At 39.8% G+C, this 19,642-nt stretch overlaps 1 protein-coding gene across 1 annotated transcript in view; it reads left to right on the top strand.

Moving 5' to 3' along the window:
* Positions 1-19,642, top strand: part of LOC142361895 (pinopsin-like) — an 87,219-nt gene that overhangs the window by 19,783 nt on the left and 47,794 nt on the right. Inside the window, exon 2 of the mRNA XM_075425836.1 lies at positions 2,101-2,426. Coding sequence (XP_075281951.1) covers positions 2,101-2,426 — 326 coding nt within the window. The remainder of the gene's footprint in view (positions 1-2,100; positions 2,427-19,642) is intronic.

Below are 19,642 nucleotides of genomic sequence, written 5' to 3'. Positions count from 1 at the left end.
GGCTGCTGCCAAGATGTGTAATTAAGAGTCTCGAATCTTGTAGTGCATAGAGAAGAAAAATGACTTGCTATAATTTAAAGGAAAGTTTTGTAGTTTTGCCTGATTGCTAACATTTGGTTTATTCTTTACTGACATCACCATGGTCCTAATTTAATCACTGAGCATTAATTCTATGCAGTTAAAGACAAGACTCTTCCTTGGCTTAAAGCAAGCAACCCTGTCTTCATGGCCAGTTCTCTTCAGAGCCTCTCCATAAAGCTGTCCATCACGAATACCAGCATGAGAAAAGCTGAGCATCTTTCTCATAATAGGCAATAAGCAAAAATATGAGGAAGTATAAACGAGTGCTGTAAATCGTGACAATACACACCGTAAGAAGCTGCCGGACACTAGCACCGCGACAGGGACAAGCAGGCAGAGCTGGCAGCCAGACTTGGCCTGAGAGCCAGATGGCTAAAGCAGCAGAGGGCCTGAGCTAGGCAAGTTTGAACCACTAATTTGGGTTTTCTATGCAGCACCGCACCCGCAGGACTGTAGGATATTCTCAACAAAAGTACATCTCGGCTGCTGTCTCTTCAAAATAGGGACATTGTGCCCTCAGTTGCCATCAGAGGTAGAGCAAGAATATTATAACCTTGCTGCAGAGCTCTCAGCTGGGAGGGGAGAGATTTCTTGTTCCCAAGACTGTTTTCTGTTAGTCCATGATGGTCTAATATAAAATGCAGAAATAGATCTGTATCACCTTACTGAGGCCTAAGTTTCAAATATAAAATCTGGATTTTTGCCTTAGGTACCTACATGAGCTAAATGTTTTTGATAGCAAGCAGCTCTTTAGTCAAGCAGACAAACGCATGGGAAGAGGCAATGCTAAGAAAGTGAAGATAAATAAGTGTGGGCTGGAAGTGAGAAGAGAGCGGTAGATTCTTTGTTCTTGAGTCTTTCAGAAGTAATTCAGAACCTGCTAATTTTTTTTCTATATTGAGATAGGTGGTTAATGCAGAAATTGTGGCCAAGGGCTTTCAAGAGCCGTGTTATTTAGGAAATCAGATTAGATGAGAGATGATCAGAAAGTCTCCACTGCCTCTAAAATAGTCTAGCCTTAAAATAGGTTTAAAGTTAGACTCTTAAACTTTATAATTCAGTTGAATTTAGTGGAGCTGTGTCATTTTAAAGCTGTAAGTGGGTCTGCTTTTTAGGTCTGACTTCCCAGTATTATACAGAAAGAAATTTAGTAGGCTTTTGTAACAAGATGTTTTCTTCATCAAAAGTTGCCTTCTCCTCACACTCTTTTGCCTTCTCTTCCCCTGAGAAATAAGGCATCCTATTGCAGCAAGCAGTCATGACTCAGTGGTGGTTTTTAGCTATTTCCTACGTTTTCCATAAAAATTTGTAGAGGCGGTAGGTACCCCGAACCTTGAAAAGAGAGTGAAAATGTCCTACAACTCAGATTTTTGGATCTTCCACTGGAAGATATAACTGGTCTCTGATGCCTAGGGCTCAATATTAACCTAAACTTTTTTTAACCTGATTATGTGATGTATTAGTAAATAAACTGCTGTGTCACAGTCCTGCCAAGGGTTGTCTGTTGTTTCCATAGATGAGTGGTCAGAACTGAAGCTGTATCTGGCTGATGGGGCAGAAGTGCAAAAGCTTCTTTCATTTTTGGGCCTCCCAATATTGAACATAATATATATATTTTTGCATGTATAAAAGTCAATGCAATATTTGAAAATGCTCGTGGATGTTAAAAACTTAGTATTTCTTAGCAAAGGAATCTTTCAATCTTTAATTAGTTCATGTAGAAAATGGATTTCCCGTGGGTAATACTAAATCAGCTAAATTTGAAAACCTAACTAGAAGAGGAATAGCTCTCAAGTATGAAAATCTTCTAATATAAGATATACTAGTTAAACAAAATTTGACATCATGGACAGAGCAGTTGGCTCCGCTGAGGATTTAAGCATAGAGAATAATGGAAATAGTTTTCACTGTTGCTTCCAACAATGTAATAACCAGAAAAGTGTCTCCTTTCTTGGGTTTTAAAAATGATACCGTGCAAAATGTTGGAAGTAAGCATTTAAATTGCTTGGTTCATTGCAGGTATTGTGTCCCTGATCTCCCTGGCTGTCCTGTCCTATGAACGCTACAGCACTCTCACCCTGTGCAACCAGCGCAGCGCTGACTACCGGAAGGCACTGCTGGCAGTCGGCGGTTCAGGGATTTATTCCCTGCTCTGGACTGTGCCACCTCTGATCGGTTGGAGCAGTTACGGGGTAGAAGGTGCGGGTACAAGCTGTTCAGTACGCTGGTCCTCTGAGTCAGCTGAGTCCACATCCTACATCATCTGTCTCTTCATATTCTGCTTAGTCATCCCTGTGATGGTCATGATGTACTGCTATGGTCGCCTCCTTTACGCTGTTAAACAGGTAAGCTGCTGTGTGCTATTGATAGCTGCTGGAGCATGTCCAGAGGAGAGCAATGAAGCTGGTGAGGGGTCTAGAGAACAAGTCTCATGAGGAGCGACTGAGGGAGCTGGGGCTGTTTAGTCTGGAGAAGAGGACGCTGTGGGGGACCTTATTGCTCTCTACAACTACCTGAAAGGAGCTTGTAGCGAGGCAGGGGCTGGTTTCTTCTTCCAGGTAACTAGCAATAGGATGAGAGGCAATCACCTCAGGTTGTGTCAGGGGACGTTTAGATTAGATTTTAGGAAAAAATTCTTTACTGAAAGAGTGGTCAGGCATTGGTACAGGCTGCCCAGGGAGGTTGTAGAGTCCTTATCCCTGGAGGGGTTCGAAAAACATGTACGGGGATATGGTGTAGGAGGCATGGAGGTGCTGGGTGGATGGTTGGACTTGATGATCTTAGAGGTCTTTTTCAGCCTATGATTCTATGATTCTATGATAGGGCAAACTGCTCTGAGACACATGTTGCATTTCTCTTCTATTTGAGTTTGGAAGCACTGATGGTAGAAAGCAAAAAAACCAACAAAAATGGAGTTAAAAAGACCACAGAAAGCCTCAAGGAAGGGGTGGGAGGTCTTCATCAAGCTTTTTCATTCTCCTGAAGCAGCAGTTGGAACAACCAGACAACATCCATATAGATACCGATTTTGTGGTTTGGAAATACTGTGTTCTAGGATAACCAGCATATTTGTGTGAAGGTTGTGTTTGTAATGAAGCCAACACACATGTTTAGCTGTTGATAAATAAGACATCTGTGCAAACATTTCTTCCTGGGTTTGGATGACGACAGTTTAATAATTTCTGCTTCTTAATCTGTAGACACCAAACTCTACAGTAATGCATTTCTACTGCAACTTGCAAAGTTATTCCAAGGATCAGCTTTACCTTGTAATTCTAGGCCAAATTCTAAAATTTCCTTAAATACTACTACTACCACCACTACCACTAGTAGTTCTACTACAGCGATGCTTCTCTGACTGGTTTAAGGTGTACTGCAAATATTCTGAAATGAATGTTCCAAAAGACCCTGCCAGGGTTGTGGTATTGTGAAGTTTGAATACTCTTGGGACAGTTTTAATGATGAATAATGAGAAAGGAATGAGTGTATAGGTGTTCTCTGTAAAGCAATTCTCTCAAATGTTCAGATGAATTAACTAAAAGTGTTAAATGGAAAAAAAAAAAACCCACCAGTAAGTCTCTGAATAGAGGCTCTCATACAGAATTAAAGTGGATATAGTTTACTTTTGATTAGTCATAAGGAATTAAGGTTGTGCATTTTACATGATTTGTTACTACTTTCATAACACTTGAAGCCCAAATGGGAAATCTTTTCCTGGTGGAGTGCTGAGCAGGCCAGTAAAATCCCGTTCATGAATCACAGTTTAGTACTCCTCTTAATGCTGTGCAATAGTTACATGGAAAAAAATTTCATTTGATTGTAAGCCATTAAAGTGAAGTTGCAGACCATACCTGGTCCCTGGGCAGCAGTATCCTTTGCCAACACCTGAAAGAAAGGAGCAGAATCTTGGAACATATGCTCCTAGTAATATGCAGAAGGTACAACTTCTTTAAACTTCCGACTCTTCTTTCCTTCAGCCCTCACTGACCTTCCTGACAACAGCCATCACCCACAATGTACAAATCTTGTATGGATGAAGCTTCTGTAGCACGTGCTTTAACTTATAGTTCTTAATGTAGGCTAATGTTATTTTAGTCACCTTTTTTTTTTTAAATTCAATTATATTAAAAGTAGTAGTAAGGTTGCCGATCTGCCTAATGAGTCTCAAGAAGCTGTGACAAACGTGCTGAGGGAACAAAGTATCAAAGAAAAGATATGTGCAATCTATAGCCATTTTGTATTTAGACATAAAGACTGGGTAGACTGGGTGGAAGACTAGGTTGATTGATTAATTGACTGTCCAGAGAAAAAAAGGGAGAAGGAATAGCATTTTCCACAGTTCTCTCTTGTCCATCCTCTGTGTGCTTTCCAGAGAAATCAGGAAGCCTCTGGGGTGCTGAGGTTGGAGGGTGCTGAGAAATTTTGTAAATGGTGGAAGTAAAGAAGAACCAAACCCAATCTTGCAGAACCTGTTGGAGGAGAGGTCTTAGAAAACTAATGCTTGCTAAATGCAAAGGAACTCCAGTGAGGATTAGATCATATCTCCTCTCTGAAGTTGTTATGACTGAGGGTAGTAACAGCTGCCTGAGCCTTTGTGAAGTCCTGAATAGCTAAGCCCTAAATTTTTACACAAAACATCTAATGCTTTCCTGGTGTGTGTAAAAGATATCCTTTATGAGTTATATTTCAGCAAAAAGATTCTTAATCAGAAAACTCATCAGTCCTCAGCTTTCTGTGATATACCAAAAACTGTCTCCAGTACCATAACCCCAAAATCTTGCATTTCATTAATTTCCTGTGACATATGTATACATTTCCAAAGAATGTGCCATGAAACAGTCAGTGAAATACAGACTGTTTTCCCTTTGGTCACAGGTCCTGTAGCTGTTCTGTAATAAATGGATTAGATTATGAAGTGCTAAAGTGTATCATGTTTCAGACAGGAGGAAGAGATGAGCAATATACAGATAAAAATATAGTAGTTCTTCCATAAAACTACAAAGAGTAAATAGAGTAATAAAAAAAAAACTTAAGAGAGGTTACTTCATTCACTGTAATGCTGTTACTTTCTGGGGTGGGCAAAAAATTCACTGTCTTGCAATATTCTGGCCTCATAGATTAAAGTCCTTCTGTGACCTTCTGTGTTATATATTAGAAGAAATGTGAGAGCATTGCAAACATAAGTGCATTATCCCAGCTTCAGCTGCTTGGTAAATTTTCTAAAATACACAATATTTTTGCAAGATATGTAGAAGTTTTTATGTTAGAGCATTGTAGCGTTAATGGTATTTCACCCTGAGATCAAGAGTGCAGGAGTTATGCCATTATTAATAGGATAAAGTAAATTAATTGAGGTGGAAGAAATATCTTAATAGATTTGAGATAGTTAATGCAAAAATTGGCACAGCGCCTGTGTTTTCTTTTTGCAGGAACAGTAATTATAGGTCTGCTTTTCTCTTTCTTTTCTCTAAATTTAGTGATATGCTGTAGCATTCTGTCACTCAAGGCATTAATAGATCCTATGAAGTCATCTGCAATCTGTGTAATGGTAAAAGGCACAAGGATTTCAGTAATCCACATTTTATAAAAGATTGTCTTTTCAAGGAATTACAAGTCAAATGTATCCTTGTATGAATAATGTTAACAGCAAATGCCATTAAACAGTATTACAACATGACTGCACTAGTATCTCAGAGCTCTTGCCGTTTATCAAGCTGGAAGACCCTTAGGAATTGCTCAGGTTATTTTTTTCAAGGTATGGGTTTTTTTCCAGAATGGCTTTATCTGGATGGTTGAGTTTGGTTCTGCAGATTGTCTTTGCTGCCATCCTTGTGCAACTTGCTCAGAGGAGGGAGATACTAGCTCTGAATAGTGAGAGCATTTCAGAGATGCTAAGCAAAATAATGCTCAAAAACAGAGCCAAAGAAAGAATTATGGTTTCAGAAGCTGTTAGGGAACTTGGCAGTGCAGCAGATTTTAAGACATAGAGAAACACAAATATTTTATTCGTTGTTTCTTCCCTCTGAGTCCATATTTTCACTTATGCTGATCTGATTTCTTGTTTTTATGAAACCTGTTCTTCTATTCCTGCAGATGCAGAAATTCAGTTTCTTCTTTAAGTTTTCCTCTAGAGATTATGTGTCTGATACCTATAAGTAGAAAGGGGCAAAGTTTTCTCCCTCGCAAAATATTATTCACATATATTTTATTCATGCATATTCTACAGAACAAGGGAAGGAAACTGAGAATGGTTTGTTTCTCCTAGTGCAATTAGATTTATTTTTTCATTTTTTGGCTTATGATGCTTCTCTGTGACTCTACCATTGTGTTCCCTCTGGAAAAATGTTCTTAGTAAAGTCAATGTCAGTTGTTTACACTTTGAAAAGTGGGCTCCCAAATGTGGAATTACAGAGATTAGCATTGCGATCACTGTAGCGCAGAAGGCACAATATGATTAAAATTCTCCACAGAGGGGCCCAGAGAACTCATATGAACCAGCATAATGAAAATTAGTAAAACTTTTAAAAGAGATCTCTTCAGTCTGTATTATCTCCCACTTGCACACAGAAATCCTGCCCAAGGACAAGAAGAATCGCAGAATGTTCTTTCAAGAAAAGTTTTCAGATTGATTTTGTGGAGACTCGTCTTGGCTCATCTCATTGCCAGTCTTCTTTCATTGAAAGCTGTGCCTGGACAAAGGTCAGCAGCTCTTCATGGAATGTAACTAGGCCATGGAAAACAATAAAAAGGACTGTAAGCAGGGCGCGAAGGCTTAAACACATAATGTAATACATATCCGACCATGCAGCTCTTGCTCAGTGCAGCAGAACATGTGTTGAAGTGGGCAAAGGGCCAGTGGTCACATTGCCTTAGGGGTTTCTGGACTAGATAGACTTGTGACCTGACCTGATGGTACTACAGTGTGGGTTTTTTTCTTTCTACTTGAGAATGGTGAGGAAACAGTAGAGATGAAAAACATTTGTTACATTCTTTCGCAACATTACTCCAGTTCTACTTTAACTTTCTTTTTGGCGAAAAAAAACCCAAGAAAAAATATTCAAGGAAAATTTTAAAACTAGCCCATATGAGGCATAAGTTGGCCTTAGCAGTGTGCATTGTCTTCCATCCTGTGTTGCAACTACTAATGTGTAATTCCTCATGAACTGCTAATTTAATTAGTGACCAAAATGCGGGTTCAGGTAGTGGAATTACTTGACTATTTCCCTTTACAGCAACTTTTGTTGTATCTTTTAAAAAGTGCCACCTGATTTCTGACTTCCACATGTCATAGGAGAACCAGATCACCTTTTTTTCTCCCATACTGTGACCATTCTGAGTCTTGTCACCTTGTAGGGGAAAAGGGGCAGTCAAGGTTACACAGTAGAGAGCTGCCTGGTCTTCTCTCTCTTACTCCTCTTCCAGACTTCAAATTGCCAAATTTAGTGGAGGAAAAGTGCTTCTGTCTCTTATTTAGGAAGTAATGCCCCAGAGTAAAATTGTGACTCAATTATAAACCTGAAGAAAATAGTTTTGAATTCTGTGTGGTGAGATTTCAACTCTAGTATATTTTTTAAAACATTGGATATAAACAACAGTGGTGGTTTTGAAATCTCCTGTGCCTTCAAAGAAAGTCTGAGAGAAAAAGGAAAGAAAACGTGTAGATTTCTATGACTTCTGATTCCTTAATCCTGCTTTATGTCTGTACAATTTGGAACAGTTTAAAATATACATAAAAGCAATTAATGCATCATTTTTCATTAAAGTAGCCAGAAAAGGCTTAGAAAGTAGAAGGATCGCTCCTGTGGCTGTTTCCAGTTCTCCATCTCATTTGGAAACTATTGTTTGTAGGAAGACAACACATTAGAGCAGAATGCTCAATGATTTAAACTGAAAAGAAATTATCTTCACATAATACAAAGAGTAGGATGGAAAAGTAATAATTGTTCCATCATTCCTTCATATGTTTCATATGTCTATTTATAGAGAAACTTGATTTTCTGAAACTTTATCTTTGATGGCACTGAAGTTATGACTTATGTCAAGAAACCTGATAAAGCAATTATGTACCATTAACTCTATCTTCTAAAAACCTTAAATAAAAACAGCTTTATAGTCACAGGCCTTCTTTTAGAGGCAAAGCTCAAAATCTTTCTAGTTATTTAATGGAACAAAGAAATCCTAAGAAATGTAATTCAGATGAAGATGATGTAGACCTGGTCCTTTGTTCCTGTAGCTCATCCCTTTCAAATGTGATTAAATACATTTGGGATTTGATTTAATTTCAAATATGTCTGACCCTAACTGCATCTATGCTCAGACAGTCCGCTATACTCATTAAACCACCATACCTTCCTATTTTTTCACTCTATGTTCATGAATTTAGTTTCTTCCCTTTGGGTCTTTGTGTATACTTTCTCTCCTAGCTTCTGGTGGTATAGAGGAAGAATGATAAATAACTTTGCCTTTCCTTTTTAAACCTTGCCATAAAGATATAATAATTAAATATAATTCACAAGCAAAAAGATTCTATTTGCATGAGTGGATAGATGCTTTCTGTCACATTATCATGAGTATATGGGAATTTAATTGAAATAGAAGTTTCATATTAGGCTGAGAGAATTGGAATAAATCTTAGCAAATATAATGAAAGGGGTCTGCTGGACAAAATGTTACAAAGTAATGTGACCATATAGCTTATAGCCAGCATCATGAAGAAAACAATCCAAATCAGTATTTCCAAGTTTTCTGTTCAGCCTTCAACTGGAACACAGCAGTCAATATTCAACATCTCCTTATAGGGCAGTTGTTTGACCTTTGCCAAATTCTGCATGTGCCAGCCACTGCACAGCTAAAACACAAAGCTGGTAACAGGACATTTTGGGGATTCTGTGATGACAACATTCAGGACATGCAGTTTTATTGTTTGATTTGGGATTTTTGGTTGTTGAGTGGGCTTTAAATTATGAAACCAGTTGGCATTCCTATATAATAATATATTTTTTCTGAATTTCTAGATCATTTCTTAACTAGAAAAGCAAAGCAGCTGACTTTTTTTGTTGTTTCGAAGAAGAGGAGCACTGAAATCCATTTGGCTGCATATAGTAGGTATTAGCGATCAGTTCTTTGAAGATCTAGTTGTTCTCAAGCTTTCTTGGCTTCTGCCATGATGAAATTTCTCAGAATCCTGTAGGTAAGGTGATATCTGGCACAGCATTTTTAAAAATCATTAATAAAAGTGTCATGGAATACTTGAAAAAGGAAAAAATAATTGCTCTTGCAATTTTTGAGAAGCTAATTAATTCTGTTGAATATGTAATTTGGTTAGAATCAGTTCACAGTCTGTAAATGGTTATACATAAATATAAACTTGTTAGCATATCAACTCTCTTTTTCTGTTTGAAATTTTTCTGGTCATTCCTATAACAACTTTCATCTTTCACAGACCATGAGTCCCATTGCATCCTTTTTCTCCTTTACCCTGATGCCATTTTTCTTTGCATAGCTGCAAGGCTTGTAATTTCAGGATCTCCGCTTTTAGGAAAGTAAAGTTATGGTGAGTCAATCCACTGCAAAATACCTTGCAAAGTGTTCAGACACTTCAGCTGCTGTCAGGTCTTACACAGACACACTGTCTAGCTCATGGGTGACAGGTATGTTCACTCAGGGTTGTTCTCTGTATTACTAATTAAAAAGTGTCGACTGACTGTTGAAGCACATGTGACCAGATTAGTCTTCATATTTTGAGGTCTGAGCCTGCTGGAAGTGAAACAGGCATGAGAAAAGATTGTGATCTTCTTTCCTCTGTGCTTGCATAAGCATAAATCATTAGTTAATTGTTTGTATTTTGCAGAGAAGCAGTGATACAATGTTGGCATAAATCAGGCACTGTTCAAATTCATTATAAATCAAGTTAATGGCTGGTCAGAAAATAGGATTTCATTGGGTTTGCCATTTTTCATTCTTTAGATAAACTAGGGAGGAAATAAGCCTGTCACAGTCTTGAATAACAAGTTAATAGAAATTTAAGATCTGATGCTTTAATCTCTGGATGCATTATGTCCATAAAGAATAGGCTGTGGACTCACAAGTCTTTCAGTTTACAGCAAATGGTGTACATCAATACCAAGCACTCACGACGTCTCAGTTCAGGGGAGGGTTAAACAAAGGTTTTTCCCAATGGGTAAAAGCATAAGATTTTTTGTTTGCTCACCAGTTATAAAACTGGAAAGGTTAAATGTACAGAAGGGTGTTCTGCAGGGTGAAGATCGTGCTTTTGTGTACTTACATTTCAGCACTGTGAACTGAGACACACTTACTTTCTTGTAGTTTAACTCCACGTAAGAGACCAGCTTGTGACCACAGGCAGGATCCCTGGCAGAAAGCATGGAGCAAAATAAATTGTCCTACATGTAGCACTGTGGCATGTCCCTCAGAGAAACACTTCTGAGGGTGTATCTGCAAAGGGATGCTGCTATGCAGTGAAAAAGAACAAATGGTGCCCAAGGGCTTCCTCCTTTGGTGACCACCACGCTCCTGATACCACATTAATCATGCCATTATGTGAGTGTCCTTATGCCAGTCCCCAGCCAGTGCTGTCCAGGTGGGAATTCAAAGCGGAGGGCCTTGGCTCACTGCACGTAAACCTTAATGTATATAGCGAAGTCTTCAGTCTCAGTCCAAAATAAAGTTCTGCTTTTTTCCTGATGGAGCAAAGAGGGTTAACAAGGACATTTGCTTTGACTTTTTCCACTCTTATTCCACCTTCACGTTAGTCCTGTGTTACCTGCAGCCACAAGATTTGGCCATGAATGTTTCTAATAGCTATTACCATTTGTTGGTTCCTTGTTTTAGCTCCCCTTCCATTACTGAAAATCCTGAGAGCTCAAGATTCAGTGGCTGAGGCTGTATGCATTGGCAGTAATAGAGGGAAAGAGTTTTACCTGAGAACTTGATCGCGTAGTGAAGAACAATGGCATGCCAGTATGACATAACATATCCACATGCTACAGAGATACAAAATGGATGCAAATGATGATTACGTGCTTACAGACTGAAAATCAAAAGCACGTAAAGGAAGACAGTAAATACATAAAATCTAGAACATACACTGTTTCAGAGTTTCTAATCCATTGTTTTATTAGTTTCTAATCCTACCGGCTAGGTAGGATTTTTTGGCTACCTCAGTTGAATAACTTACACATCTGCATGAGAACCTCTGCATAAACATGGATTCATGGTTTATGGTGAGGGGAATGCAACTGAGCTGTTGGGCTATTATTATCACAATAATATGAATGTATTAAACTATATAAAGTTATAAGATCATAATTTTTACCACGATTAAGTTAAAATGTATATATCCTAGCTACTTGGCACTAAAGCTGTTTCTTCCACAAACAAAAGGCAAGAAAGCCCAGTTCATCTCTGTCTCACATCTCCAGTGTTTTCTGATTCTATAACTTCAGCTTAACCTGACTAAAACTAAGATGGCCTAATATACCTGTAATAGGTACTCATTTTGCTAAACTACTACTCACATTGTAATATTTTTATCACCTACTACATGCTATACTTTTTCATGGTGAGTATTATACCCTGTAAAGAGTTAGACTTAAATGGTATGTGCATGCTTCCTCTGTGAAACCTACGTTTATTTTCAGTGAAGTCAAACCCAGGTGTAATATGAATATAACAGATTACATCATAGAATCATTTAGATTGGAAAAGACCTTTAAGATCATTAGTCCAACTGTAAACATAACATTGCCAAGTCCCACTAAACCAGGTTCCTAAGGGCCCTGTGTACACGTCTTGTAAACACCTCCAGGGATGGTGACTTCACCACTTTGCTGGGCAGCCTGTTCCAATGCTTGACAACCCTTTTGGTGAAGAAAGGTTTCCTAATATCCAATCTAAACCTCCCCTGATGCAACTTGAGGCCATTTCCTCTCGTCCTACTGCTAGTTACTTGGGAGAAGAGACCAGCACCTGCCTCACTACAACCTCCTTTCAGGTACCTGTAGAAAGCAATAAGGTCCCCTCTCAGCCTTCCTTCTCGAGACTAAACAACTCCAGTTCCCTCAGTTGCTCCTCAGAAGACTTGTTCTCCAGACCCTTCACCAGCTTTGTTGCCCTTCTCTGGACACGCTCCAGCACCCCAATGTCCTCCTTGTAGTGAGGGGCCCAAAACTGAACACAGTACTCCAGGTGCGGCCTCACCAGTGCCGAGTACAGGGGCACGATCACCTCCCTGCTCCTGCTGGCCTCGCTATTCCTGATACAAGCCAGGATGCCGTTGGCCTTCTTGGCCACCTGGGCACACTGCTTCAGCTGGCTGTTGACCAACATGCCTAGGTCCTTTTCCACTGGGCAGCTTTCCAACTACTCCTCCCCAAGCCTGTAGCGTTGCATGGGGTTGTTGTGACCAAAGTGCATGACCTGGCACTTGGCCTTGCTGAACCTCATACAGTTGGCCTTGGCCCATTGATCCAGTCTGTCCAGACCCCTCTGCAGAGCCTTCCTACCCTCAAGCGGATCAACACTCCTGTCCAATTTGGTGTCATCTGCAAACTTACCGAGGGAGCACTCAATCCCCTCATCCAGATCATTGATAAAGATGTTAAACAAGACTGGCCCCAAAAGTGAGCCCTGGGGAACACCACTTGTGACCAGCCGCCAGCTGGTTTTAACTCCATTCACCACTGCTCTTTGGGCCCAGCCATCCAGTCAGTTTTTTAGCCAGCGAAGCGTATGCCTGTCCAAGCCATGAGCAGCTAGTTTCTCAAGGAGAATGCTGTGGGAAACAGTGTCAAAGGCTTTGCTAAAGTCCAGGTAAACAACATCCACAGCCTTTCCCTCACCCACTGAGCAAATATAAGAATTAGGTACAGGATTTTGGTAGTGATGCAGGGTTATATTGTCTTCAGAGTACATACTTTAATACTTAACACTTACGTGAAGTGGATAGGTCACTCTTTCAAATCATACACACTCTAGAAGCAGAACAAATTTTTTTAGTGTTTATGTGGAATCTGCACGCAGGAGCGGGCATGCAGACAACTCTGCGTATTCAACATTGACATATTTTTACATGGTGAGGCAACTTCCTTGGCCTTGAAGCAAACAGTTCAAGCTGCCTACGTCAATACTACACAGTGGCCTTGAACATCCTCTGGACCTTACGTAGTGTTCCTGTGACCCTCAAACGTGGTAGTACATACTTTATTTTTTTTCCCAAATCGAAGTGTCTGAAATGACATGAGGGCTGCTCAATAGAGTTGTGAGGTCTTACAGTGTGAAGCTGAGAGTTGATACACTGTGCCCTGATCTATGCAGCAGAGGTATTGATGAGTGCAAGTCTGCGGCACAAGTTGGAGGACTATGTACAAAGCATGCAGCCAAACCTGGTGCAGCCTTGTCCATGCCGCCTACTAGGAATTGCCACTGATGCTTTCCGTCTTCCACATAGTGGCTTGAGGGCATTGTCTTAGAGAGTGCTAAGGCAAATCTGTGCTGGGGAGCCAAGGATGCCAACACTTAAGCAGGATGGATGATCAGGGACAAGAGTTTTATCTCACTTCATGGGATGGTTTTATTTAGTGGTATAGACATAGCTATTCATGCTTTTAAAAATACGCCCCTGTTCCATGTCTTTCTTTTCCATGGAGGTTTAATTTTAATGTCTGTGTTAAGAAAACTGGAATTTTCTTTTCTTCCTTAAAGACAGCTTGTTGTATAAAAAAGTTCATTGTGTGCACATGAATCTAAGTTCCGGCTTTCTTCCTTGACTTCAGACAATTGTGGGTACTATTTTAAATAGAGCTGGTTGGGAAATAGACTCTCTTGTCTTTTCGCAGCTTGACATTTTGGATGGAGAGATTTCATGTCTTGAATAAGGTGGGAAGGACACACGAGTCTTAACTTTACTATTTTTCACAGATCAGGAAATCAGCAGTATTTTATTTTGACATAATCCTCCACTGCGACATTTAGATGTTAAAAATAAAATAATCTCCTCTTGACCCTGAAACCACTCAGGGTCCTGGTGCCCTTGATGAGCTAAAATGCCTGTGAGCATCCTGAACAAAATAGCTCTGTGAGGTAACTAGGCACTAAAAGCCCAGACATTTTTGATCTGTCAGGCATATTGTCAAGGAACGAAGGAGAAGCCCAGGGAAACTTTGGTACCACCAGAAATGTCTCAAATTTACATGTTCCCACAGGATATTTTCCTTTTTATGATTCAGTTCCCCAGTGCAAAAATGTCACACTAGGAATATTTTTGACCTTAACTGATCTGTAATTTGCCTCTTTGCCAATGAAACACTTCTGTTGTTGCAGTGCAGCTGGCTTAAAAAATGCCAAGAGGTTTCTGTGGTTCTGCCTTAACCTTTTTCCACCTTCTCCATCTTCACCATCATGTTCAGTATGCATGATGTGATATGGTAATAAATGGGCAGCTCTCACATTCATGTAATAGTTCTTTACCTTTGGGGTTTAACAAGGTTAAAGGTGCAAATACTGGTATTCAGCTTACTGAGCCTCATCAGTATGGCAAAGAAGTTGTTGAAAAGTCATGGTAATTTTCACATTCTAATTATGAATTCTGTCAAATTCATGCAGTCAATCCAAATCAGTATTATTACGGGAGTTCAGGATTTTTAGTCTGCACTTGCTTTTTCCTTTGTTACTAAAATAAACAGGCAGGATATTTTATGGAATTCTTCCCCTTTACTAAATTGTTGCTGCTTTGCGCACTACCTGGCTATTTCATGGTGAGTCAGTGGAAATTAGCTTCTGTGTTCTGTAGTAGATTAAAACCGGGGTCATACTTCAATTACAAGTATCGTACTATGCAGCTGGCTCTTCTTATTAAGTGGGCTTGACGGTAAAGTGAGGGGCACTGTCACAAGTGAAAAATGATGGCAGGAATAGGGCTAATAATGTTTTAAACACAGAGACATATTTCAGGCACCATTTTATTAATCTGAGTCAATGAAAATAGATTGGCAATACTCCGAGTGCCTATAATTACCAGCCTTGATACAATATAATCCTACAGGACTCAATACCCAGTGTAACTCTGTTGGATTAAACACTGGGGCAATCAGCAGGCTGAGAATTAATCTTGTTGCACACATGGCGAGGGGATAAAGTGGGAAGACAAGGCTGGAGTGGGAGAAGAGGAGCGGTGCCACCACCTTGACAACAGCAAAGACTTGAAGCAGCTTGTGGGGTCCGGGCAGCTGTGCCTGGGCAGGTCTGGGGCGAAGGCTCTGTGCCCAGACGGAGAGCAGCTTCCAGCGGAGTGAGAACAGTCCTTGTGACGGATAGAGAGTAGAGGCTTCTCAGGCTTTTTTTTAATTAGATACCAACATATGGCTCTTCAGAACATCTGGTCCTGCTGAAAGAAAAGAGATACGGTTCAGGCACTTTCCAGTTTGCACCTGACACTTGTTTTACAGGGAGCCTCTTTTGCTGAAGGAGCGCTTGTCCAAACCTTCCTGGGAGAAATCATACCGATCTATCACACCACATAGAGTTTTACATCTCTTCTTACCAGGCACATTTCATTGGAGTTTCTCTTCATTAGTAATGCAGTTGTCAGATGAACTCTTCAGCTTATTAAGTATAGAGATCTTCAACTTTAAAATCTCAGGAATCCTTATGTGCAAATCAATTTCCCTCTGGACAGGTAAAAGATAGGAAAGAAAAAGATACGATCATGAGTAGCCAATGTTTCCTTCAGAGAAATATGCATAAGGTGTCTTACTGTATTTCTAAGGTTATTTTTAAGAAGATGATGCTTAATCCGTGGACTCTTCAACTTTTCTCTTTTATAGGGTTTTCATTGTAACTTAGTCACTGTCCCCTTTGGCCTTAATTCATTCTTCCCGTGTTATGACAAGATACAAAACTAAAAAGAATGAACATTCACTCATAATTTTTAAGGTTTAGGGGTCTGAGTCTTCACTTTCCTATTCCGTAAGCATCTTTTTTTCCCGTTGTTCTTCTTTTAAAATGTCTGCACCATATGCCTCTTATTACAATGAACAGGGTGTCTGGCTTGAGATGGAGTCATCTGAGCTTACAATGAATGGGTACTTGTTTGACTTTTAGTAGTACAACTGGCATCTGCTAAGCAGCTAGATGAATCACAGCTGAGTATGTGCTAGAGCTGCCTTTGGGGTATATTCCAGACCTTCTGTTGTGTTTAAGGAGTGGTAATCTAAATTCCAATGGGAGATCTGTCCACTAAACAGCTTCTCAGACAATAAAAGGCATGTAAGATGTTTACTAAGGGGATCTCAGTAATACTGGACTGTTTCATTTCTAGTCACATAGAAGGCAGAATAGGCACAACATTGAAGCGTTTCATAAGGCTGTAACATCCATTTTATCTAGTAATGTAAAACCTGGCCTGAACCTGCCCCAAACATGTGGAAAGAGAAATTTCCATTTAGCTGAGATCTTGCTGCTGATATCTTATATCTGGCCTATTAAAGATTAAATATAAACAAAGTGTAGAGAAAACCAACCTTCACAGAAGTAGAAAAGAAATAAATTAATAGATATTCTGAGCCTAAATTTAAAAAAAGACAATTGAGCAAAAGTTCTTATGATGAATGGAGCTTGCCCTACTCAGCAAACGCTGAAGTATATGTATTTTTTTATTCCTGTGTAACCAGGGTGATAGAATCAGTTGACCATAAACATGAACAATGCTGCTATGTTCCTGGTACAGCCCGACCCACCAGGACATTAGGTCTAGGAATGGAGGGTCTATTCTCTAGGTAACCATTAACACTAACCATAATAGGTAATTATGTTTTTGTCAAGAGAAATGATGATGTGTGGTTCTGTGAAATGGACTGAAGAAACTGACCAAGATCGCCAAGATTGCGAGCCTAATAGGTAAAAGGTAATTCCGGCAGGGGGAGATCACGACCACCGACTCACAGACCCCCTTACTCAAGTAATACCACCTACTCAAAAAGGAACAATGGAAGAGGGTAACTGAATCTGCGCAACAATTTACCTAAGAAGTGAGAAAAGTTTACACCAATCACCAAAGAGAATAATATTGAATATGCATGAATAAAATAAATATGCATATTTTTGATCCATATAAACTGCATGGAAAAGGTATGAGGTATGCACGTTTGGTGGAATTATCCCCCGTGCATCCAGCGCTGCAATAAAGAATGCCTGCCTTTTAACACTACATTGGTGTTACGAGGTTTTATTCCCAGATTTTCGGTGACACTTGTTAGCAATCCCATTAAACATGCTTAAAGGTTGGTTATATGTCTGTAAAACACTGCATGCAAGCCATTTCCTTGCACAGAAAATTCAATGACTATTTGCACTAGTTTCTGATCGTAGATATCCCTAGTTAAACACCAATAACACCATGATCTGCTCTGATGCCTTTGATAGGAGCTGGGCCTTTAAAAACACCTGTCTCTGGGAAGTTCACTCAACTAATTCAACTGGATATTACTTTCTAGTTTCTCTATTTGTATGGCTTGCAGGCACTCACTAAAAGCCTTTAAAGGCCTTACCTGATACTTTTCTCTCTCTCCCTTGCTGAGCAAATTCAGAATATCAGTTCAGTCTAAATGTCAAGTTGAAAGAACTGACTTTCACATCGTTTCAGCCTGACCTTTCTGCATCAATCTTTAAGCTCTTTATGAAGAAAATTTGTAACTGTGGTTGGCAATCTGGCCTCGGCCTTTTATTAATTGCGTGCTACTCCTGGGAGCCTTTTCTTTTTGCATGTTTTGTTTCACTATTCAGTAGTGAAAAAGCTCTTCTGCCCTGCTCTTGCTTCTGCGCTCTGGGATGGTCAAGGCTCAGGAGGTGCTCAGTCATGTCGGCCTGGCACATTTTGGATTTTCTCAATATAAAACTAAATGGATTTGCTTTGAGCTTCATTGCTTGCTGAGCAAGTTCAGGATGTTAATTCAGTCTAAATGTCAAGTTAAAAGAAATACGATTCCAGCCTGCTGAATCATCTTGTTAACTCAGTATTCTTTTCACTTTGACCTTTCCTTAGGGAGGTACAGGTATTGCTCGATTAGTTTTGGTCTTTCCAGAAGAATGGTAGAATTGTATAAAACTACATCATCCTTTTATTTCTGAGGTGATAAAATTCACACTGGACAGGCTTCATACAGGCTCTGACTATATCCATCCCTACTTACTCATTGCACTCTGAAGAATTCTATCACAAAATCAGAAATGAAAGTGTTGCTCAAAAGTGAGCTGAATTTGAAATACCCATATTTAACAAATACTGACTTGAAGGGGCCTGGGCTTATTAGTGAATAGAGTAGCTAGAGTAGTTTGTATCTTGGTACTAACTGTCCCAGACTGTGTTGAAGCCCTTGACCTGGGATTAGAAGGAAATGTAGAGAATTACTTAAAATACCTGTGTTGCTTTTCCTGAATGTAAGTGTCAAAACCAGCATATCTAGAGCAAAATTAGGCTGTAAAAGAGTATTCTACTAGTGCCAACCTCTTCCTTGGAAGACAAAGGACATGTTTTGCAATTGGGAGTAGTATAAATTTGCAGATGGAGAGAGTGAAACAAGGGCTACTTGCTTTGTGCAGGGATGCAGAATCTCCATCCCGAGTGTGTGACATCCCCAGTAGTTCTGGTACAGCCCCCTTTAGCAGATATGAAACCAAACAGTTATTAGAATAGATATCCATGGAGATCATCAGCTGGGAAATGAATGCAGTTGATGAGGAAATCAAGGGATGATGGCCTACGATGGTCGCCTGAAGCAGGAAACCTGGGAACAAGGGTGGCGAGTAGCTTTGGCAGTGGTGTCACAGGTCAAGGGTGGGGTGGGGTGGGCAACACCAGCCGTGGTACTGCTGGAGGAGAAGAACAGAGTCTGCAAGGCCTACGAGGGTGGCAGGTGATAGCAGCACCTAAGGTGCAGTTATCTGTGCAGAGAAAAGTAATTGTAGCATATATCATACATATATGTGCATATATGATGAAGGGCTCTCAGTTACCAGTCTTCAAAGGGCTCATTGGGGCAGTTTGAGTAATTTCATGAAAAATTCAGTTCTCTGTTCAGGAAAGTCAAAAACATAAGTTAGAAAGTACTAGGAAAGGGATTGAGAAACATCCCCAATGTTATTATATCATTGTATAAGCTTGAATATTGCAAGGAATTCTGGTTATCCATTTGAAAATGACACAGGGGAAACAGAAAAGGCACAAAAAAGTGTAACAAGTGCAATCAGAGCTACAGAAGTGGCTTTCAAGGAGAAATTAAACTGAGAGAAACATCCTTAGAAACCAGTGTTCAAACAGTATCATCTTTCAATTGCGGTACTACATTTCAGAGTAGTTCCACATTTGGACTCTTTGTCCTTCATTCTGGTGCTTGTGACATAGTTGTACACAAAAAGAGGAACTGCTAGGAAATATAAGAAGCAGAGGATGCAAATTAAGCTAAAATAACTGCTATGAAAAACTGGAAGTTTTTACGAGCTGTGGTATGCTGATAATCCTCCTGGACAGGCTATGTGTCAAACAGTG

The sequence above is a fragment of the Opisthocomus hoazin genome, chromosome 1 (genome assembly GCF_030867145.1).
Source record: "Opisthocomus hoazin isolate bOpiHoa1 chromosome 1, bOpiHoa1.hap1, whole genome shotgun sequence".
In the NCBI taxonomy this organism is placed as follows: Eukaryota; Metazoa; Chordata; class Aves; order Opisthocomiformes; family Opisthocomidae; genus Opisthocomus; species Opisthocomus hoazin.
This window is presented reverse-complemented; position numbering and strand designations above follow the sequence as displayed.